Source organism: Chelonia mydas, chromosome 4, assembly GCF_015237465.2.
Source record: "Chelonia mydas isolate rCheMyd1 chromosome 4, rCheMyd1.pri.v2, whole genome shotgun sequence".
Lineage (NCBI taxonomy): Eukaryota > Metazoa > Chordata > Testudines > Cheloniidae > Chelonia > Chelonia mydas.
In genome coordinates this window covers 63,658,915-63,683,811 of record NC_057852.1, presented here as the reverse complement: position 1 = coordinate 63,683,811, position 24,897 = coordinate 63,658,915, and the positions used below count along the sequence as shown (strand labels likewise).

The 24,897-nt window shown below is 41.7% G+C and overlaps 1 protein-coding gene across 3 annotated transcripts in view; it reads right to left on the bottom strand.

Moving 5' to 3' along the window:
* Window positions 1-24,897, bottom strand: part of RXFP1 (relaxin family peptide receptor 1) — a 93,219-nt gene that overhangs the window by 48,271 nt on the left and 20,051 nt on the right. For all 3 annotated transcript variants that reach the window (XM_027833431.3, XM_043545909.1, XM_043545910.1), the window contains exon 2: window positions 12,271-12,426. In XM_027833431.3, the coding sequence (XP_027689232.2) occupies window positions 12,271-12,426 (156 nt within the window). The remainder of the gene's footprint in view (window positions 1-12,270; window positions 12,427-24,897) is intronic.

The following is a 24,897-nucleotide window of genomic DNA, read 5'->3' as shown; positions in this document are numbered from 1 at the left end:
GCTGGACAAGAACACACTGTAATGAATCTAAGGCCATCTAGGACCAGCAAGGCAACTCAAAGCCATTTATTGCTGACCCCAAGAGTTCAAAAATCGTGACTGAAAGTAGGTTACTATACTTCCAGGTTTCCCTAGACATGACCTCCTTTCTGTTTGGTTGCCAACCCTCCAGGATTGGCCTGGAGTCTCCAGGAATTAATCTGTAATTATGTGACGAAATCTCCAGGAATACAGCCAACCAATATTGGCAACCCTACCTGTGCAATATTCAGCTGGAGGCAGCATTATTTATCTTTATTTGGATGACTAATATCTCATCATATATTATTTTAAAAAATTAATTTGTGTCATTCCCCCATAAGAGGGGATATGAAAGTAACTGGAAGAGGCTCATAATGTTCCAGTGTAGTGGAGGAGAGCTTTTGTGTAGAGCTGGCTGGGGACCGATGGTTCTTTTCACAAAGAATTTTGAGATTTTTGAAGCTTGCGCTTGTTCCACATTTTAACAAGAAAAATAATATTTTTGAAAGTTGTTGAGAAACAAAATTTTGATTAAATGTCTGTCTTTAAACTGAAAATGTCAGGTTTTCAATTCATCACTCTCTGTGGAATTGATCAGGGAGTCCACCCTGAACTACAGAAAACATTCCATCAAAAAAAAATATTTCAGTTTCAATGGAATGATATTTTTTGGCTGAAAAAGTTAACTTGAAAGTGTTTCTATTTGTATGCTTTTCTTCTTCCTCCCTAAAGAGAGATGGCCTTCTGTTAGTTTTCTTTTAGCATTCCAGCAACATAGCAAACAAGTATGTCACATAAGAAAAAACCTGTAAAATGTTTATAGTCAGAGCCATTTACAACATCTTTCAAGCTTCTGTTCACACCCTTCAGAAAGGGTAAGAAATCTGAGACAGAGCCCACAAACAAAATCATAATCCCTGAAACATCAAAGAGGTATATTCCAGTTCAATACAATATCTCAGTATAGTTTTATAACCTAAACAGAGATTACGTAAGTGTTAATTTTCATCTGATTCACCTATAAATTCTTCATATACAGCCCTGTATTAAATCTTCTGTTTTAAACCACTCATTTTATTTATACAAGATTTTTAAAGTACATGTTATTGGGGGAGGTGGGAGTGTGTGGCTCAGCAGATTAATAAGGGGGATATAGAAATTTTCACCTCTGTCATTGTGACACTGGCAGACCAGCCAACCTATGTATGACCCATAACAACTTTTAACAAGAGGCATTACAATAGTATCAGGACAATTCATTTGTATATGAATTTCAAAGAGATGTACTAGACCAGCAGTCACTAACCCATACATTTGCAGTAATAGAAATCAAGGGCAGACGGTAAATGTGTTGGTCTGTGTACTTGTATCGTGTTAGAGATTTCACAATGTAATCAAATTAGCTTGTAGATGCTAATTCACTTTTATGTCTTAATTGACTATATATTATGTATGTGACTGAGTTTAGTCAACCCTAAGATCAAAGATGTGAGACATTGCATGAAATTAACAATATTATATATATATATTATCTTCAGCTTGTCTATGTTATAATGTATGACCAGCAATTGCCTTATGTTAATCAATGTAACTGGATTACCTGTGTATGCATAGTAAATAGAACATTAACTTCAAGGTGATGGGACAGTGCGCGCTCAACAAAGAAGAATCCTCAGTCACATGGTTTGCTCAAAGCACTTGAAAACCTGCTTTAGCTATAAAGAGAAACCCCAGGCCTGATCCTTTCTTCTCTAGTCTGCTGAACTTTAAATAGGGGAAGTTTAAGCCATGGGACTGAGATCTTCTAAGTAGTTATTTGGCATACACTGGAAAATATATGGAAAGACTTCAACAGACTTTACATCTAATCTGCCTTTGGATTCTGACCTATTGGGATAATTCCAAAGAGACTTTTGAAAGCCAGTACATATAATATCACTGCTGTGTTCCTGATCTATAAACACTGAAAATCATTTGTATGTATATGATTCCTTAACCATTCAATACCTCTCTTCTTTTCTTTTCTTAATAAAACTTTAGTTAGTTTATGAATGATTATGGCTGACAGCATGATATTTGTGTAAGATCTGAAATATATATTGACTTGATGGTAAATGTCTGATCCTTTGGGACTGGTAGAACTTTAAGTATTGCGAAAAGGGTTTTCAGTAACCTCTCACTATATTAGACCAGTGTGTCTGGATGGGAGCCAAGGGCTGGAATACTGAAAGGGGACGGTGTTTGGCTTCTTGTTAACCAATGTGGAGCTACAGAAGCTCTTTTGACACTGGGTTGGTGAATCTAATTATAGAATGATCCACTAGTTTTTGGGGATTGTCTGCCCTGTTTCTTACAGTCTGCTCTGAGGGTGGCATTCTCAGCGTGGCCCATCCCAGGCACCTGGTCACAGTCATCAATTCAAATCTGTCTCAGGGAATAGTATGACAACCCTTTCCATCTCCCATCCCTGAGAAATGCGTGCTTCCTGAAGCTTTCATGCTTTTTACAGGTCCTCTGATTCATCTACCTCTAAGGTTTGTGAATGCATGAATGCAGACAGCTATTCAGGGTCTCTGAAGACAATCCTCTCTGCAGCCTGCCCAACTATTACCTATATATCCTGGTAGCTTACATGCTGCTACTTTGGCTTACCAGAACCATGCTGAAACATTAAACAAGATTAATCTTTTCTCTTTGACAATGAATGTTCTTTGTCAACTGCAAGCTCTAACATGTTCTTTTCCCTCCATAATTAAAGATTTTTGCAAGAATGTGTTTCCAGAGCTGTCCCTAGGGTACGGCCCATTGGGGCAACTGCCCTGGGCCCCGTGCTTTGGGGGACCCTGCTCTTTGTGAGGAGACAGGCAGGGAGGTGAAGCGAGAGGCAGGGCAGGTGGGTGGGGAGGAGCCCCCTACCAACCTCCCCCTCCCTCCCAGCGCCTACCGCTGATCAGCTGTTTTGTCTGGAGGTACAGGTGGGGAGGAGCGAGGGCACAGCGTGCTTTGGGGAGTGGGAAGGGGCAGAACTGGGTGGGGAAGAGGCAGGGTGGGGGTGGGAAAAGGCGGGGTGAGGCCTTAGGGAAGGGGTGGAGTGGGGGGCAGAGCCAGGGCAGAGCCAGGGGGAGCACCCCCCGGCAGACAGAAACTCAGCACCTATGTCCCGGGCCCCTCACCCCCCTAGGGATGGCCCTGTATGTCTCAGCTGCTCCCTGATTTGTTTTGATGAAATAGGAGAACAGATTTTCTACAAAAGTAGACATACCCCATGTTCCTTTGTTCTGACCCATCAGGAAATGTTGCTGCTTCTTTAATTGTTTTAAAGTGAATTTAATGTTCATGAAAGGTGCCAAGTTGATAACTCTGGATTTCTTTATCTACCCACAGAACATGTATTGCACAGGTGACTGCAGTGCAAGTTGCCATACACTTCATCATCAATAGGCATTAGCTCTGAAAGTTCATCTCTGAGTGTCTCACCTCTAAGAGTGAAAGAAAAGTCCACACTCGCTTAGCATTTAATCTTTGGCCTCTCTGCTGAGAGTGCCTATAGGACACAAATTATTCTCGAGTCAGTTTGACAGTGAAATCTCTTCACACCACCTGTCTTGTCTACAGTGCAGGGAACACCTTGTATCAGTATTCATATTGTTCTTCTTGTTAAAGATTTTTTTTGCTATGCTGGTTCTCATAACTGAGTTCTTCAGAGCATATATTAATTCAAACAATATTTCTATTTTCAGCCTTTTGGAAATAACTTTTTATTCATTTGTTTAAATTTTGAGTGAATTTCATCCTCCTGTATGTAAGAAACAAATAGCACTGTGTTATGGGGTTCTCACTCCCTGCAGGAGGCACCTTGTCTTGGCTGCTCTGGGGATTAGCTTTCTTCCAGGTCCGATGCCTCCAACTGTGGTTTCTCCACCCTTTGTTCTCTCTCACTCTGTAGCCCTTCTTTCACTCCAGGAATCATAGAATCATAGAAGATTAGGGTTGGAAAAGATCCCAGGAGGTTAACATAGCCCAACCCCCTGCTCAAAGCAGGACCAACGCCAGTTAAATCATCCAGGCCTTAAAAACCTCTAAGGATGGAGATTCCACCACCTCCCTAGGTAACCCATTCCAGTGCTTCACCAACCTCCAAGTGAAATAGTTTTTCCTAATGTCCAGCCTAGACCTCCCCCACTGCAACTTGAAACCATTGCTCCTTGTTCTGTCATCTGCTACTACTTAGAACAGCCTAGCTCCAACCTCTTTGGAAACCCCCCTTCAGGTAGTTGAAGGCTGCTATCAAATCCCCCCTCACTCTTCTTTTCTGCAAACTAAATAAACCCGGTTCCCTCAGCCTCTCCTCATAAGTCATGTGCGCCAGCCCCTAATCATTTACATTGCCCTCCACTGGACTCTCTCCAATTTGTCCACATCCTTTCTGTAGTGGGGGCCCAAAACTGCATGCAGTACTCCAGATGTGGCCTCACCAGTGCCGAATAGAGGGGAATAATCACTTCCCTCGATCTGCTGGCAATGCTCCTACTATATACTGTTAGCCTTCTTGGCAACAAAGGCACACTGTTGACTCATTTCCAGCTTCTCATCCACTGTAATCCCAGGTCCTTTTCTGCAGAACTGCCACTTAGCCAGTCGGTCCCCAGCCTGTAGCACTGCATGGGATTCTTCTGTCCTAAGTGCAGGACTCTGCACTTGTCTTTGTTGAACCTCATCAGATTTCTTTTGGCCCAATCCTCCAATTTGTCTAGGTCACTCTGGACCCTAACCCAACCTTCCAGCATATCTACCTCTCCCCCCAGTTTAGTGTCATCTGCAAACTTGCTGAGGGTGCAATCCATCCCATCATCCAGATCATTAAGGAAGATATTGAACAAAACCGATCCCAGGACTGAACCTTGGGGCACTCCGCTTGATACCGGGTGCCAACTAGACATCAAGCCATTGATCACTACCCGTTGAGCCCGACAGTCTAGCCAGCTTTCTATCTACCTTATAATCCATTCACCCAATCCATACTTCTTTATCTTGCTGGCAAGAATACTGTGGGAGACCATATCAAAAGCTTTACTAAAGTCAAGGTATAATATCACGTCCACTGCTTTCCTCATATCCACAGAGCCAGTTATCCCATCATAGAAGGCAATCAGATTGGTCAGGCATGACTTGCCCTTGGTGAATCCATGTTGACTGTTCCTGATCACTTTCCTTTCCTTCAAGTGCTCCAAAATGGATTCCTTGAGGATCTGCTCCGTGATTTTTCCAGTGACTGAGGTGAGGCTGTAGTTCCCTGGGTTCTCTTTCTTCCCTTTTTTAAAGATGGGCAGTATATTTGCCTTTTTCCAATCGTCCGAGACCTCCCCCGATCGCCATGAGTTTTCAAAGATAAAGGCCAATGGCTCTGCAGTCACATCAGCCAACTCCCTCAGCACCCTTGGATGCATTGCATCCGGCCCCATGGACTTGTGCATGCCAGCTTTTCTAAATAGTTCTTAACCTGTTCTTTCACCACTGAGGGCTGCTCACTTCCTCTCCATACTGTGCTGCCCGTGCAGCAGTCTGGGAGCTGACCTTGACTGTGACGACTGAGGCAAAAAAATCATTGAGTACTTCAGCTTTTTCCGCATCATCTGTTACTAGGTTGCCTCCCCCTTTCAGTAAGGGTCCCACACTTTTCCTGACCTTCTTCTTGTTGCTAACATACCCATAGAAACCCTTCTTGTTACCCTTCACATCCCCTTGGTAGCTGCAACTCCAGGCAGCCTTCCTGATTACACCCCTGCATACTCAAGCAATATTTTTATACTCCTCCCTAGTTATCTGTCCAATTTTCCACTTCTTGTAAGCTTCCTTTTTGTGTTTAAGCTCATCAAAGATTTCTCTGTTAAACCAAGCTGGTCGCCAGCCATATTGGCTATTCTTTCTGCACATCAGAATGGTTTGTTCCTGCATCCTCAATAAGGCTTCTTTAAAATACAGCCAACTCTCCTGGACTCCTTGTCCCCTCATATTAGCCTCCCATGGGATCCTGCCCATTAGTTCTGTGAGGAAGTCAAAGACTCAGCCTTCCAGACAGGTCACTATGTGGTTTCTCCTTTCGGGCTATAGAGTCTCACTAGACCCAATGTTCAGGAAATGCCACTCTGTCAGTGGTTAGTAGGTGAACCCGGGCCCACCCACTACTCCGAGTTCTAGCCCAGGGAACCTATAACCTGTGGCCAAGGTCTGTTCAGTGCTGCTCATTTTTTAGAATTTTTTTTTTTTAGAAGCCACCTCACCAGTGGCTTCAAGCCACTATTTCCTAGGCTGCTTCCTGCCCACCGGCTCTCTTCTCCACCCTTCCATTTTCAGGGTAGGCCCTTACCTCAGGGCCAGGTTCCTACTCCGGGTTCCTTCCTTCTCTCTCTAATACACCAGAGAGTGGCTGCAGACTTCTTCACTGCAGTCCTTTCTATTGCCAGCTTCCTGGCTTTATATTAGCTCAGCCTACACTTGCTCAGGTGAGCTTCATCCTCCAATCAGGGGTTGTTCCTCCAGCCTAATCCCCTCATATGGGGTCTATCACACTAATTGGCCTTTTCTCAGCTTTCTTAACCCTTTCAGGGCTGGTGTGGGGTGAATGCCCTATCACACACTGTCTTGAGCCAGGTACGATACAAACACATCCTATGCAAGATTCTCTCACACAAGTCTACTAAAACATCTGTAGAAGAGTGGACTCATCACTAGAGCACCTTCTTGTGGCTGAGCATGGTGTAACAGGGGCTCCTTCCTCTCTAAAACCTGCTGCTAATGGTCACTCCAGCCCTGTGGAAGTCTCTCTCATTGTGACTCAGCCCTCTGTCTAGGTCACATTTTCGTTCCACACTCTCCAGGGTAACAGAAAGTTCGACAAACAGTCCAGTGTCCTCACAAAGGTTTTCAGCCCTGACTCTGGGCCCATGATGTTCACACTCTTCTCTCAGGGCTCCCTGTCATCCTTGTCCCCTTCTCTGGTCTCATACTACCTCATCAGTGGCTGGTAAGAAAACTAGGTCCATGCTCTACACTGGGTTCCAGTTTAAGGATTAGAGAGTCAAAGTCTGCTCTGTCAGACTCCTCGCTGCTTCCTCCTGGAACTTCTTACCGTAGCCTCTCTTTTAGGCCTTCTCCCCACAACTTCTCTAGGTTCACCTTTCTCTCAGGGCTAGGCCTGTTGGGGCTGTCCTCTGGAATCCCTCCCTCAACAAAATCCCAAACTAAATGTACAAATATAACCCCCGTTATACCCTCCCTCAGGCTTGAACTTTCATCCCTCTCAGTTGAGCACTTTCAGGGCTCTGAAATCCAGATTAGCAGGTTTTACCACTAGAGCCTGCTTTCTCCACCCCAGTGGCTGCTCTCTCTCTCTCTCTCTCTCTCCTGGCCTCTTGCCAGGCTATTCGATTTACAAGAGGATCCCAGGCCCAACTTTCTCTCTAAGCTTTCTCCTTGACACTCCCATCCCAGAAAGTGACTGCAGAGCTCTTCACTCTCCCTGCAGCCCCTTTGTGTGCCAAACTTCCTCTGTTTAAACTTACCACTCAGTTCCTTTCCCAGATGGGACTCATCTTTAATTAAGCCTGGCCTACTTTCCAATTTCAGCCAGGTAGCGTTGCCAGGTGGTGGCCCATACTAACGCTTTCAGAGCCTGTGTGGGGTAAACACCTCACCACAACACCCTACACCTGACCCTAAGCATCCTTATTATTCTAATCCTGGAGTCTCACTTAAGCAGAAGGTTTCCATCATATCAAATGCTGCAAAGCTGTGTGGACTATGGTGAGATCAAATTTATTTTCAATTGTGAATAGGATTTCAGTACAGATGTCCAGAGTCTGAAGGCACACTATCCACTGTACTGACTAGCTCCCATTTTTTAAACCAGTGATTTGTGATCACATACACTAAAACATCACAGTTGTTAGTGAACTGCATGTATGCACATTTGGGGAGAAAACACACTACCTTGATTTCCAAAATACAAACCTCTCTCCTTCCCCCTGCCCCCAAATACTCACATATAGGATAGATGAGTTAATGTTTGTCATAGATTCACAGACTTTAAGGACAGAAATCATCTAGTTTGACCTCACCTAATTACCTCTGTATTGAGCCCAATAACTTGTGTTTGACTAAAGAATATCTTCTAGAAAGACATCCAGTCTTTATTGAAGACATAAAAGAATGGAGAATCCACCACTTCTCTTGGTAGCCTAGTCCTTGCAGCAAGGTCAGGAATATTTGTTAAATGAAAACTTTCTTTTTTTAAAAATGCTCTATTTGCATACTCCAACTCACGTTTTATTCACATTAACATTCTGCAAAGTGACATTAACTAGGCAAAAATATTCACCTCTTCAATGAGTCAAACCATTGACAGAGTACTTCACTACAGAAGTCAGCCCTACTGATAACTAAGTGGTGGGTGCACCTAAAAGGTTCAGTGGTTTTGTCTGGTTAATGCTGACTAAAAGGTTACAGAAATTATCTGAAATTTTTGGGTCTGTAAAACTGGGATGGTATTTTTGAGTTTTTCAGGACTTTGCCTGTCCAAGTCCCACCAGGAAATATCACATGGACAACTTTTTCCATGGTAGAGAGAGTGTTTCAGACTACATGAAGAAGTCGAAGTGAAGGCCAAAAAAAAAAAAAAAGAAAAAAAGAAAGGAGGGGGAAGAATTGGGGAAAAAACGGCATCTGAATTTTCTTAAGCTTCAGCAAGGAATCTAGTTTGAGTTTCAAGTCAAAGATCTGAATCAATTGCTTTCTCACTTTATTTTTTAATCAACATTATTCACTTATTACTAATGATATTCACAAGTGCCTAGGTACAGCATGTATAATCCCCTTATACTGCAATGAGGCCAGGCAGCATGAAATGATATTTAAGGCAAGAAACACGGAACCTCTCCCAAAGCATTCAAAATATACTGAAGGAACCATTCTATACCATCACTGGGGAGGAGAAATGGTTTAATAGGTTTTTTCCCCTTTAATTTCTGCCCAAGCTACTTAGTGACCATGTGGCCCAGCCAGAGCTCCATGGCTTGACTAGGCTCTATGCCTAAGGAGCACCAGCAGAATTCCCATGAGGGTAGCCTCTCTCAGCAGCAGCTTCACAGAACTGCCAACTACCCTCAAAGGTGGCCAGATTATAATCATAGAATCATAGAATATCAGGGTTGGAAGGGACCTCAGGAGGTCATCTCGTCCAACCCCCTGCTCAAAGCAGGACCAATCCCCAACTAAATCATCCCAGCCAAGGCTTTGTCAAGCCTGACCTTAAAAACCTCTAAGGAAGGAGATTCCACCACCTCCCTAGGTAACGCATTCCAGTGTTTCACCACCCCCCTAGTGAAAATTTTTTTTCCTAATATCCAACCTAAATCTCCCCCACTGCAATTTGAGACCATTACTCCTTGTTCTGTCATCTGGTACCACTGAGAACAGTCTAGATCCATCCTCTTTGGAACCCCCTTTCAGGTAGTTGAAAGCAGCTATCAAATCCCCCCTCATTCTTCTCTTTCGCAGACTAAACAATCCCAGTTCCCTCAGCCTCTCCTCATAAGTCATGTGTTCCAGTCCCCTAATCATTTTTGTTGCCCTCCGCTGGACGTTTACAAGGAGGATGTGGAAAATTGGAAGTGTGGGGCCCAAAACTGGACACAGTACTCCAGATGAGGCCTCACCGATGCCCAATCTCACTTACCCCAGTTTTACCTTGATATAACTCCATTGACTTTACTAGAGTTCATCCTGATTTATGTCAGTATGATCAAGATCAATATTAGGCCCTGTGACTTTGCCCCCACTGCCATGCACAGCAGTGGGAGATGCAGGAGAGTGACATTTGGGGAGGTTGACATTCATGCATGGGGGAGTGGATGCTCCCTGACTGATTGAGTGAATGTTAGGCAGACAGCGATGGAGCCAAATGACCTTGCCTAGAAGCATCATTTCTGGCTGTTAGGGACAGGACATAAAGGAATACGCACCCAAGAAAATCAGTTCGGGGCAAAGCAACCCAGCTGATCACCCAGTTGAGTGTCTTATAATGAACTGAGTGATCTCCAGCCACCTCAGGCTTCCTAAGTACCTGTAGGCTGTTCCATATCCTATAACCCCAGGAAAACAGTAGCCCTCCACAGGGTCCTCCTGAGGAAGAAAGTGAAGATTATGCAGAAGGGCAGAGGGAAGAAGGACAATTTTACATGAATTACCGCAATGCTTTTACACTCTGAATCCCGATCACACTATATCCAAGTGGACACTGTTTGTTCCTGGTAAGCCTGACTGAATAATCTCAGGATGTGAATAAGGCAGGCTGTCCCACAGTTTCTATATGCATTACCAAAGGACCTTCCAGGCCTTCCTCTACAATTATATACATTGACCTACAAATTCTGAGTAACTGTATTTGAGAAAAGAAGAGTGGATCTTATGAACCCTTCAGTTCTGTAGTCTTTTTAAAGAACTATATCATGTGCTGTGAAAGTGAAGTAAAATTATGCTTTTCGGTCCATAAGTATTGTGACAGTGCCCCCCATAAGGCTTTATGGAAATATGCTTATGAATGTATATATGACATAACTGGAATATGTTGTATGGTACATATGCCATGTAACATATCTCTGTAAAGGTTATGATCTACTGAATACATTCCTCCCATTTGTATGCATGTATCATTTTTGTACTTGAAGTTATGAATATTGGCTGTATACTTGCTTGATTTTTAAGTAAGCTTTGTAAGGCATTTGGTCAGCTTCTTTAGAAAGGAATTTGCAAAGTTAAGTGCCCAATCGAGAAGCACTTAAGGAACAATGGGTCTTGGAACGCTCCAATCCACATAAGAAGTCTACTTGAGGACGTTCAAGGTAGCATGTCAACCATGGCTGCTACCTGTAGTTCTGAGTCATGCATGGACATGTGACTTGCCCATGTGACTCCAAAACTCCATCTTGGAGCTGGACTTTGCATAGGAGAGAGGAGGGGGTCTCCACCCACAAGAGAAAGTCTATTTAAGCCCTTGGGAGACCCCTCCACTTAGTCTACAGCTGGCTAAAGAGAGAGCCTCTCTACCCCCAAGGATATCTGAAAGAAACTGGAACAAAGGACAGTAACTACAGGGGGTGTGAGCGATTGCTGGACCAGACTAGAAGGAGACTAGTCTGTAAAAAGAAGCTTACTGGATGAGGATTTTATCTGTATTCAGTTTTATTACTGTACTAGACAGACTTGCGTATTTTATTGTATTTTGCTTGGTAATTCACTTTGTTCTGTATATTACTGCTTGGAACCACTTAAATCCTACTTTCTGTATTTAATAAAATCACTTTTTACTTATTAATTAACCCAGAGTATGTATTAATACCGGGGGGGGGGGGCAAACAGCTGTGCATCTCTCTCTGTCAGTGTTATAGAGGGCGAACAATTTATGAGTTTACCCTGTATAAGCTTTATATAGGGTAAAACAGATTTATTTGGGGGTTGGACCCCATTGGGAGTTGGGCATCTGAGTGTTAAAGGCAGGAACACTTCCTAAGTTGCTTTCAGTTAAGTCTGCAGCTTTGGGGCATGTGGTTCAGACCCTGGGTCTGTGCTGGAGTGGACTGGCGTGTCTGGCTCAGCAAGACAGGGTGCTGGAGTCCCAAACTGGCAGGGAAAGCAGGGGCAGAAGTAGTCTTGGCACATCGGGTGGCAGTCCCAAGGGGGTTTCTGTGATCCAACCCGTCACAAGTGTAATGTAAATTCAGGAAGTGAATATGTCCACTCTTTGTCAGCATGGCTTTCTTGCTTGCAATGTAATGTGTGTGGAGTGTGAGTGTGTTCTTTCTTCTGGATGTTCTACACTATGGACTTATAGTATAGACTAAACTGAATTTAAGGTACTTGATCTTTATTATAAATCTTGTGGTGTTATCATAGCTATTCCATAATTATCTTTGCTTTTTGTATCAAAAGTTCAAATCAGAAGATAAAACTGGAAAATACATCAAGATAGACAAACAAAGATTTGCTTCTCTTCCTAGCAAATGAGTGATGAGTTGGCTGTATTTATCTTAAGCAAACATCTATGTTGTTCTCCTCTACAGTATATTTAATTTTTCTACAGTTCCATTAACTTTGACTATTTATTTAGCCTCAACAGTATTTAAGTTTCACTGAAAAGAGGCCCTCAGGATATATGTACTAGAAATGAATAAAAAAAAGTCTCTATTAGCTTACCACAGTTGTCTTCATCAGCCTGGTTCCCACAGTCATCCACACCATTACAGTGAAGAAGTTGAGGCAAACACTTTGTTATATTGCCACAAGGGAAATATCCAAGAGGGCATATGATTTCATGTCTAAAATCCTGATTTTCCAAAGTACAATGGATAACTAATAAAAAACAAAACAAAGAATATGCTTTCTTCACACATATGCTTTCTCCTTAGCTGAATTACGCAGTTGCATTTTAATGTGAACCTCCAAATTAGTACACATATTAGTTTGTTTTGTGTGTAATTGTAATACTCTACCACCAATGTTAACTGAGGAGGAAATATTCATGTGTCACAAGGTAACTAAAATTACAGAGTAATTTCTTCCCCACAACAGCCTAGGGCATACTGAAAACACTAGGAAGAGTACAAGCAAAAAGTATCCTAGAGCCCCTATCTAAAAGGATAGTCTCCTGTTGTGCTGGACATTAATTTGTTGTAGCAATACACCAGATGAGCTATGTAGATATGGAAAGCATTAATTTGTGCTGGAACTTCTGCCCCAATAGAAATAAATTAAAGCTGCAAGTCAGACTTGGGTTTTATCTAATTTATACCAGGTAAAAAGTGATTATTATAGACAAATGATCAGAGAGGAAAAATATCAAAAGAACAGGACAATGACAAGCCTTGGCTAAATGATAAATAAGAGATGATATAAATATAGTATTTGAAAGGCGTGAACTGTTTAGTTCCCTTTGGATTGTAGGCCCCCAGCCTTGACATATCAGCTGTGTTATCTGGCTGTAGAACCTTCCCAATTAATGGCCCAGTCATTAATCCTTTACCTCTCTTCAAGTTGTTTATCCAGAGATGTCTTATCTCTGACCATTATTTTAGTGGCTGATTGCTCTTCCTAGCAGACCCTTGTGAGTTAATTCCATGTAATTAGACAGAACGATATCAAGCAGATAAACTGAGGTACAAATAATATTAATAAAAAACAATACAGATCTTCCCCATGTTATCCACAGATAGCAAAAGTAAAATCAGGAAAAGACAAACTATGCAAGTGTTCCAGGCAAACCAATAACATCACTAAGAAAACTCATCCAGAAGGTTGAGGAACATAGAAATTCTACATAATGTTAAGAAACATTAAACATCACTAATATTGTGTCCTTTATATAAACAGTAGTGCTAAATTGATTCACTTTTCATAAGTTAGCTGAATACTTGTGGTAGAAGGAGTTTTAGTTAATGGAAAGTGAGAGTGTGCTCTCGTATTTTGTTCTGTAAGGACCACATACAAGGGAAACTTCAGCCATAGCTGCAAAGATAAGGGAGAGTCTCCCAGGGAAAATAAGGTGCAAAAGATCCATCTCTTAACTTTACATATACATTTCAAAAATATAGCCTGGTGCTTCAAACTGGCAGGGTCCTCTAGCATAGGAGTTGATCCTGTGCCCACTGAAGTCAACGGTAAAACTCCCATTGATTTCAATGTGGCACACAGAGCCAGATTTTCAAAGGTATTGAGGCATCTAAAGATGCAGATAGGCACTGTTAGAGGCTAGCTGGCCCTTTAAGAGGAGTTAGGCTCAGTCTCACCTGCAACAGGTCAATCACCCTCCCAGCTGGTCCTAACTGACTAGGGATCAGAGGGTCTGGTCTGTTATTGGGTCCATCTGGGGAGAGATCGTAGGGTTATTATAAAAAGTTTGGGCAAGCTCAGCCAAAGGGAGGGTGACAGAATGGTGGCTGCTTGCTCTGGGAGGTCCAGACAGGTTGGGAGTGAAGCAAGGGCAGATCTCTAGAGCAGAAGTGGAAGTGCCTGGTGGAAAGCAGCAGGTAGAAGACTAGTATGTCTCGTGTTTCATCTGGGACTTTGATTAGTCTGGGAGAGAAATGAACCCTGGAGGAACAGAAGATCTTTGGGTTTCCGCTACTGTGGGACTCTGGGAGGGGGAAAAAGCTTCAGAGTCAGCACTCTGGTAAGAGTGGGAGAGGTCCAAGAGTTTGAGTGGAAGGTGCAAGAGGGTCTTGTTAACATTTTACTTTAGGCTGCTGAGGAAGGTTGTATTTAATTTGGGGACTGAGTAGCATGAAAGGGGTGTGAATTGTGAGAGTGACCCACATAGAGGCCTGAACCATATAAATCCATGAGAGAGATGGAAAGCCCTTCTGAGGGGAAACTGCGGCAAGGATGTGTCAGGCCCACCTCATGCCATGGGCATGATGGTCTGAAGGCAGCAACCCTGGTACAGACACCTAATGGAATTTTCAAAAGCACCTAATGTCAGCCCCACCACCCCCCTCCCATCTGGAAATCCATACAGAATCAGATGTTAGTATACATTTAAAAATGTGTAATCAGTGAAATAAACGCTGCCGATTTGAGTGTGATGCTAAAATGTTTGTTTGTAATATATGCACGTGTACTATGCAAATTTTAATCACCGACAACTTTTATTTTGAAATGAATTTCATTAAATGTCAAATGCGTTTGTCCTAGTTTGTCATTTGTCAAATGCATTTGTCCAGGCTGCCAACTGGATGGGACTCCGCTTCAATGCCAGGAAGTGTGCAGCCTTGCATAACGATGGCAGTAGAAGGGATTCGGTCCAGGCGATGTCTTTTCAGATCGAGGATGAATCTGTGATCTTCCTGGAGGACGGGCAAGCATACCAACATCTTGGCACACCCACAGGTTTCCATATCCAGCAGACACCTAAGGATACCATCGTGGAGATCCTACGAGACGTGGCCAGGATCAACTCCTCCCTAGTGGCACCATTGCAGAAGATCAATGCCTTGAACACCTTCCTGATCCCCCATATCTCATTCATCCTGAGGGGATCTGCTGTGGCAAAGGTACCTCTGAACAAGGCAGACAACACCATTAGGCAGCTGGTGAAGACATGGATGTTTCTTCCCCAGAGAGCCATCAGTGTACTGATGTACATCTTGCACAGGCAGGGCGGTGCCAATGCCCTTGTATGGGTGATCTGTGTGATGCTGCGGTGATCACTCACACCTTTCGCCTTTTCACGTGCCTGGACGCCATGGTGAGGAACATCTCAGAAAGTGCTATGTGGGATGTCATCAAAAAGCAAATTGCCAGGACTTCCTCCAACCAAAATGTCGCCACCTACCTGAGTGGTTTGCTGGAAGGTGAATTTGGAAGAGACGGGAGAGATATTGCTTCGCTCTGGACTCGTGCCCGCAATGCTGCGCAACGACTGGAGAAGCGTATCGGCTGCCGCTGGACGTGGTGCGACGAACGCCAGGAACTGGGAGTCCTGGTGCCACAGGTGAAGAACACGGACCACACAATCCTTACTCTGAGAGCTAGAACCATTCTGGAGAGGACCCTGAAGTATGCCATCTGCTGCCAGTATGTGGAAAACCTGAAGCAGAAGCCAGACCAGGGCAAGGTGTTCAAGGTGGCGTGAAAGTGGGATGCCAGCAACCCCTTCATCCCCAGAGGCAGCTTCACCCGATTTGCTGACTGGAGGTTCATCCACAGGGTCCGGCTCAACTGCATTCCGCTGAACAGAGCCGTCCGCCATGGGAATCAGGACAAGCGATGTAGGAAGCGTGGCTACGCCAATGAGATGCTATCCCATGTCCTGTGTAGCTGCAAGCCCCATTCCAGAGCTGGCAGCTGCAACACACCATCCAAGATTGCCTGGTCAGAGCCATCCCACCACCCATAGAGAAGGTTGCCATGAACTCCACTATCCCCAGAACCGACAGTCAGCTGCGACCGGACATGATCATTACCAATGAGGACTGGAAAAAGATCATCATGGTGGACATCACAGTGCCCTTTGAGAACAGGACCCCAGCCTTCCAAGATGCCTGAGCTCGAAAGGTGGAGAAATACACTCCTCTGGCCGACACCTTTAGAGCAAGGGTTACCAGGTTCAGACAACCATGCTGATCATCAGAAGCCTTGGGCGCATGGGACCCCAGTAACAAGCGAGTGTTGTGGGAATGCGGAATTGGTCATTGCTACACTTGGCTGATGCGGCAACTCATGGTGTCGAACGCCATCAGGTGGTCAAGGGACATCTATGTAGAACACAACACCGGACATCGGCAATACTAGGAGAGATGAGCTGGAGTGCCGATGAAAAGCGCAGTAAGGAAAGTAACAAAGACTTCCCTGATAGATTGCATTTCCTAAATGGACATCCTACCCTAATTCTTGGTTACTGAGGGACAATCTCCACTCTGATATATTTTGCTTTCCACAACCACCTCTCTGTACAACTCATCATGAGAGATGTATCTGAGTATTCGGATTCTCATATCTAAACTGTATTCTTAAATTCTTACATTTATTCATCTAATTTGGGTTATAGCTGATTATGTACTCTATGTATCATAGGACTTTTAAAAACAAACTCTGTATTTATGGATAATCTAAGCACTATACCCAGATGTACAGACACTCTTTTCTCAACCTATGTATCACATGATTTTTTTAACATTAGCTTTAATAAATTTTTTTAATTTGCAGGTTTTAATCCCTTACAACTGTTATTTTGAAAATGAATTTCATGAAATGTCAAATGCCTTTGTCCTAGTTGAGGATTAAGCCCTTAGCAAAATTATAATTTTTTTAATTTAAATTTTAAAATTTAAAATGTTTAAAAAAGTTTTTTTTTAAAAAAAGTAAACATTTAGTAAAAACAAGGAGCATAAATTTCAGCTCAGAATTTTTTTCTGAAAATTCTTAGTTCCTGTAAACATATAATGAAACTGTCACATCAACCATAACTACAGCAGTAAGACTATAATTTTCAAACAGTCTTTAACATAGATGCCTACACTATTATATATTACTTTAGATCAAATTTAATACATATGAATAATATATTTTAAAAGTCAAATTGTCAGAAAGGATGGTGGAAGCTGGAAAGTTCCCACCTTCCTATAACCAGAGTATACATATACATTGATGTAGTCTAAACCTATTCCTTTCCTTGGACTTGGCTTTATGGGTAAATCAAACTGCAACGAAGCATAGCCCAAAGCCTAAATGTTCCCCCAAGTCTGGCTGTTTGTAGAATATTCATGCAAGACCTCTTCTGTTCCATTCACTTGTTTCTCCTCCTTTACCAGAAAGAAGCTCCAACCACCTTGCTACAATCAACCTCTTTTTTGAGAGTGCACATTGCAGTTGCTGTCCGTGCATTTAATTTTCAATTTATACTTTCAAAACAAACCACCCAATTCTCTTATTTCATGACAAGGATATTTAATCCAATGAAGAATATTGTTTAATTATGCAACACTGGTGCCTTGCAGCATTTGAAATACTCTGCATAATCTTCACTAGCTCTGTTGCATTGCTTGCTCAGATAGTACTGCCGCTTCTCAAATACGTGATCATTTTGCTGGACTAGTTACATAACACAAGGAGCAAATTTTGTATTCACCTTTTCCTGGATATCATGCATTTACTTCTTTGTGGCATTTCATTCCTGTTCTCAGTCTTATTCTAGATTAGGAGTAAAATTTTCAAAAGCACCTATGTGATTTAGGAGCCCAAGCCCCATTTTCAAAAGCAACTTAGATACCTAGGAGCATAGGTCTTATTAAACATCACTTAAGATAATTCTGAAAATTTCCCCCTAAATCGTTTTACTTTAAACATGATCTTAAAAAGCCAAGACTACACTCACAACTACTTCAAAATTAGAATATCAGAGCAATATTGTCCTCTCACTTCTACACCACAGATCTGAGAATCCAATGTTCTGCTCTTCTTATATGCACAGAACTCTCATTGCTGCACATATACAGAAAGTCTATTGGAGCTGACCTTCATTATGTGGCTCTGATGGGATAATTTCACCTTAATGTATAACTGTCAAACTTACTTAAATGTTCAAAGAGCAGCCTGAGTTAAGTCCCTGTTTCCTAGATATGTTCAGATAATCTTATATTTTGTTTCTTGTTGTCCCCATTAGTGTTTTATTCAGAGGATAAATTCACTGTTCATTAACCTTCTCCGGTGCTCTGGGCTCAGATTCAGAATGCTGTACTTCAGCCTTGCTCCAAATTGCCCTCACCAACGCCCGTATTGCTACAGAATTCAGCACACAAACAACATGTCAGGTACTATATGTGCAGTACCTGGGTGTTTAAAGCCACAACCAGCAAAAAATGCGAGCAGCTAGCCAACTGGAGTTTGTCCAGATGGAGTAAATTGCAGGAGCCGGAGCCTGAGTGACTGGTCAGCTGTCAAACACTTTTCCTGAACATGTTCATTTGGTTGAAAACCCAAATTTCAGCCAAAACCAGTTTTAAGAGAAAATTTTCAACTAACCCCAATTCAGTCCTTTCTTTCTCAAACCTTGGGCCACCTGGCCCATAGGTTAATATGTCATTGTTGTAGGTCCAGATGAATTGCAGTAGAATTTTAGAAATGTGAATATAGGACGATATGAAAGTGTACATGGAAAAGCTAGAAGAGGCTAAGTTTTACATTTGGCAAACTTTAGAGAAGAAGACAAATACACCTCTACCCCGATATAAAGCGACCTGATGTAACACGAATTTGGATATAACGCGGTAAAGCAGCGCTCCGGCTGGGCGGTGCTGCGTGCTCCGGTGGATCAAAGCAAGTTCGATATAACGCAGTTTCACCTATAAGGGGGTAAGATTTTTTGGCTCCTGTCAAGGTTCCTTCCCCACTCTGAACGCTAGGGTACAGATGTGGGGACCTGCATGAAAACCTCCTAAACTTACTTTTACCAGCTTAGGTTAAAACTTCCCCAAGGTACACACTATTTTACCCTTTGCCCTTGGACTTTCGCTGCCACCACCAAACATCTAACATCGGTATTATTAGGTAAGAGCCGTTTGGAAACGTCTTTCCCCCCAAAATCCTCCCTTACCTTTACACCCCCTTTCCTGGGGAAGGTTTGATAAAAATCCTCACCAATTTGCATAGGTGACCACAGACCCAAACCCTTGGATCTTAAGAACAATGAAAAAAGCATTCAATTTCTTAAAAGAAGAATTTTAATAGAAGAAAAAGTAAAAAAGAATCACCTCTGTAAAATCAGGATGGTAAATACCTTACAGGGTAATTAGATTCAAAACATAGAGAATCCCTCTGGGCAAAACCTTAAATTACAAAAAGACACAAAAACAGGAATATCCATTCTATTCAGCACAGCTTATTTTCACAAACAGAATCTAATGCATACCTAGCTAGATTAATTACTAAGTTCTAAGACTCCATTCCTGTTCTGTCCCCGGCAAAACCATCACACAGACAGACCCAGACCCTTTGTTTCTCCCCCCCTCCAGCTTTGAAAGTATCCTTTCTCCTCATTGGTCATTGTGGTCAGGTGCCAGCGAGGTTATCCTAGCTTCTTAACCCGTTACAGGTGAAAGGGTTTTTCCTCTGGCCAGGAGGGATTTTAAAGGTGTTTACCCTTCCCTTTATATTTATGACAACTCCCAAGGACAGCGTTATATCGGGGTAGAGGTGTAACTTGAATGGAGGCAGCTCTTTGAAATTCCATTTAACATTTGATGTTTGAGATTTGGGAGCTCTACAAAAGCACCATGCCTGCTGTTTTGATAATCTTACATTAAATATTGTACTTCGGTTAATATAGTGTCTGGAACACAAAAATAATCATGTTTTGCTGTACATATATATCCATTATTGTTTCCCCTTTTTGACCTGAGCAGCTCCTCATTTAGGAGGAAAAATTAGTGATAGGTATTTTTTTGGGGGTACAATCTTGTTTGTTTATTTATAAAGATTGTACAAAATCCTGTGTCTCTGACCACAGAAGGAATCAAATAGTAGGAAACAGCTTCTTTTGCTCAAGCACCAAGAACACTCTTTTCAGCCTGCATCCTTGACCCAAAATCCTCTCCCTCTTCTGAGGCCAGACACTCTGCTTGCAGCTGCTTTTTCAGCTGTCTGTGTTTCTCTCTGTGTTCTGCCTTCCCCCACACACATATACCTCGTAAAAATACTCTGCAAAAACTCCTTGGTTGGTTTCCATACTCCTTTTGTCCTAGGTGCAGGCTTAGCCTTACAGTTACGTTAACTGAAGGGTAGATTCACACCTATCAATCTCAATGAGGTTTTAACTCACCCCATAAGAATTTCATCCAGCTCATAAGAGTATATTATGGCGGTGTTCCATAGGTAAGGTTGAGTTGAATTTTGCATTATGTATTAAGAATATAGTATAGTCTCCCCAGAATTACAGCACTTGCCTCTTTGACTATAGAAATAATTTGTACAGAATTTGCAAATAAATCTATTAATTAGTATAGAAATTAACATTAAACAAAAATATTAATCCCTAAACTACTGGTAATTAGTGGATTTACTTTTTGTGACTCTTTGGGAATCTGTCTACATGAATTTATGAATTCCAGTTGGATTTTATGAACTCTGTATGTTTATAGATTTACTGGTGTCTTTCACTGGATCCTTGCATCATCCCTGGGTGTCTGTCCCTGAATAGAGCAGTGACACAAGGTGGGTGAGGTAATATCTTTTATTGTTGGTGAGAGAGACTCTTATCCACTGGGTTGGAAGCTGAAGCCCATAGAGGATTAGAGAATGGAAGAACCCTGGGAATAGGCCAGAAGTGAGAAATGTGTTAGAATCTGCTGTTAAAATGGAGACTCTCTTGAGAAAGTGGGAAGAAAGCAGAACAGAATCAGAAGGCAAGACTGGTCAGGAGGAAAAAGGATGCAGAAAAATACTGGACTTCTTGGAAGACACTAAGACTCTAAGGATGCTAAAGATTGGTAAGGAAACTGAGTCAGGATTTTGCATGCAGGTGTTTATTGTTCTATCACTCTTTATCTCTCTTATGCACTAACTGTCTATGGATAAAGTTTAGAAATACAGTAGAAACTCAGAGTTACGAGCCCCTCCGGAATGAAGGTTGTTCGGAACTCTGAAATGTTCGTAACTCTGAACAAAATGTTATGGTTGTTCTTTCAGAAAATTTACAACTGAACACTGACTTAATACAGCTTTGAAACTTTACTACACAGAAGAAAAATGCTTTTAACCATCTTAATTTAAATGAAACAAGCACAGAAACAGTGCCCTTACCTTGCCAAATCTTTTTATTTTAAAAAAAAAACTTTCCCTTTATTTTTTTAGTAGTTTACATTTAACACTATACTGAACTGTATTTGGGGTGGGTTTTTTTTTTGGTTTTTGTTTTATTTGTCTCTGCTGCTGCTTGATTATGTACTTCTGGATCCAAATGAGGTGCGTGGTTGACAGGTCAGTTCGTAATTCTGAGGTTCTACTGTATCTTTGCAAAGTCTCTGTGTTACTTGCTTTAACGATCACAAAGTCCCTAAAGGGTGAAATGGTAATCAAGAGTACCCACACAGATAAAGGTCAGGAGTAGAGGAGTGTGAGCTACTGAGGAGACTGGGGAGGTTAGCACTTGTCTTGAGGTTTAATGCAGCACCGCTCCACATCCAAAGAAGAGATATGAGCACTGGTGTCTGTATTCTGGGATTGTGCCTGAAAGACCAGACACAGAGCTAGCGTTGGGATGTTGTCCAGACTCAATAAACTTAGAAGGATGTGGGATCCAAGGTTTGGGCCTAATAGAGCACTGGTGATCATCCTTTGGGGCAAGCTCAGCTGTAACATTTGTAAAATTCTACAAAAATTCATTTTATAACTGAATAACAGAGACTCTTCAAACAGGAAATTCAAAGTCCAGGTTAAACTTCAAAGAAATCCAAACATGTAACAGTTAGAGCACCAAAACGATGTTAACTCTGTCCTGTAAAGACACCAGAGGAAAAAGAAAAAAAGTGAATGTATCTTTAGAAAATTAATTTAATCTTATCTGAGAGTACTAACATTAAAATGCTTTAATCATAACCTTATGGTGATTGCATTGCATGGTATTACTACAGGGCAGAGTTGTTTGGCTGCCCTAAATATGCATTTCCATACATTAGCATATTTGGATTTCTTTTAAGTTTTAATTTTAACTCCGAATTTCCTGGCATTACATATGTACTTGGTTTTGGAATAACTACAATATTCCTGTAATATATTTACCCTAAAAGTACTCTCAACCTTCAATTTTAATTCAGTTTTTGTCTGGGAATGAGTAGATATCCTTTAAATGTATTATTCATTCAGGCAAATTTAGCTGGTCTTATCACTGCCCTGTCTTAATTTACCTAATCTTGCAATTCTGCACAAGAGGGTGCATGATTCTATTAAATTAACTGCTCTAGTTCACTTCATTATAGCTATCAAAGGACTGTTCTATATTGTTGTTAAACCAAGAACAAGGGAAACATATTTAATTTTAGTCATTTTTATTGTGAATTAATTAGTTATTTTTGTAATCTCATATTTATATCAAGCTTCAAAAGGTAGGTCTCTTGTTTTACAGGTTGTCTCTCATTCACAGCCCATCCAGGATAGAACAGCTCACCTTTGCTTCTTAGTCCTATGGCCCAAAACTGAACTGTTAAATCCCAGGACACCCTATAATATAAAAGGAGTACCATCAGGGAACCATATAAATTAACTTTAACAATCTGATCAATATGGCTTTGATTAATATTTTCAAATAGTTGAGATTCATAATGTGTAAAGTTGGGCCAAGAGTGTATATGTCACATATATTTGGCAGAAATGGCCAAATTTTCAAAGGTGTCCTCAAATTTATCCACAAGTTTTGTGGATAAGACAGATGTGTGTCTAAAGCCTGCATGTGCTGTCACAAATCAGGCAGACAGAAAGTTAAAAGAGAAGAAGGAAGAAGAAGAAAAAAAAAGGACTATAGTAATGAGGGACACATAAGTACCTTGATACATAAGAAGAAAGGAGTGAAAAAATGTAGACAAGGAAAAGTTATTCAAGGCCTTAGCTGTGAGGACAAGATGTCTGAACTTGATGTGGAAGGTAAATATATACCAGAGCAAGGCTTGGTTTTCTCTAGCACTTTTCATCCACGTATTTTGTTAGTAAAATGGTACAGAGCAATAAGATAGTGTAAATGCTATATAGATTGCCCTCAAGTCACATGCAGTTTAGCTGTGATCACCCTGCATGGATAAAACTATTTCTTCACAATGTCCACAGTGGATTTTGGAGCTATATTTTCTATACATCTAGCATCAAGTAAATGGAAAATAGGTGAATTGTTATTTATACACAGGACATCCCAGACATGAACAAACATCTTGCCTGCAATGCACATCCCATCTCACATGAGAAAAGACTAATGTGCTCAACTAAATATTCATGGCCCTGAACAACTATACTCTTGCCTACATCTTTGTTCTCTTGCCTCTTACTCTGTCTTTTGCTGCCTATGCAAACATGATTAAAACAGGGCTTCCCTCAGCCAAAGTGGAGTTACAATGCCTGGATTGCTTCAGCCAAATACCAGAGATAAAGAGGGAACCTCAGTTGGTTCTCTTCTTAGCTTCATCCTTTTTCCTTCAGATTCTTCCTCTCTGACTCACACTTCCAGATTCAGTTCCCAAATCTACATAATATTCCCTGCTAATTGTTCATTATGGAGAAATGAATTAATTCTAAACAGCTGGCCTACCCGTGCTCCTTTGACATCCTTGTCAGGACAGGCAATCCTGGTGCTTCTTCTAGCTCAGTGGTTCTCAATCTGTTTATCATTGTGGGCCACATATGTGGCCCACATAACACATACTACCTGTATGGCCCTGAGGATGTCACATGGGCGGCAGCTGTGTGCTGATTGGGACACAGGTTAAGAACCATTGCTCTAGCTGGATGGAGGGAGACAGCTAACCCTTTTCCTGCTGAACTCTGGATGATGGGGCAAATTTAGCACAGGGACAGAGAAGAGGCAGCTTGTGCTTTTCTTATTCAGAGACAGCTAGTTGTTTGGTTTGCCTCGTGCAATGGATGCAAAATCCCTGGGGTGCAAGCCTGTTTTTGCCACACCTTCCCATGCTCCTATTTGTATTACTCCCATTTAAAGAGCAGAAAATGGAATGAGAGAATACATATGAGCAAGCCACGTGAAGAGTGTACCTGAGAGAACTAACATATGTTTAGCTGTTGAACTAAAAAGATGCAACTCTTTCACTACTTTTGCAAGACATTACTTGGGCTTTATTCTGCTTACAGCCTAGTGCTCCATGTCAAAGTAAGGTTAGGAGATGTTTCGTGTTTGGTTTCGCTACGTCCATCTTCTCTCTCTCATGCACTAGAGGAGTGGTAAATTCACATGGCTTTTTGTCATTTCTCTAAAGCAAATTAATATGAATTCAAACATAGGCTACAAAAACAGCACAAGCTGACTAAATGCCAAGAGTCCTGAGCAGTGAAATTAATCCAAATAGTGTGATTCACTGCTTGGTATTCAATACCACATCAGCTTCAAGCACATTATTATACTCATATAAAGGAACAACAAAGTAGTAGGGAAAAGGTTTTTAATTCTTATATTTTTAACAAATAAAGCTCAACCTCATTGAACTAAATGAATGAATTCAAAATGAACCTCAAATCCTATTGGCATTAGGCTGAAAGCCAGCAGATCATGTTCTTTCTTCCAAACTAGCGGTCTAGCTTTTGAAAGTGGCAGCCCTTTTGAAAGTGCAGAGGCTT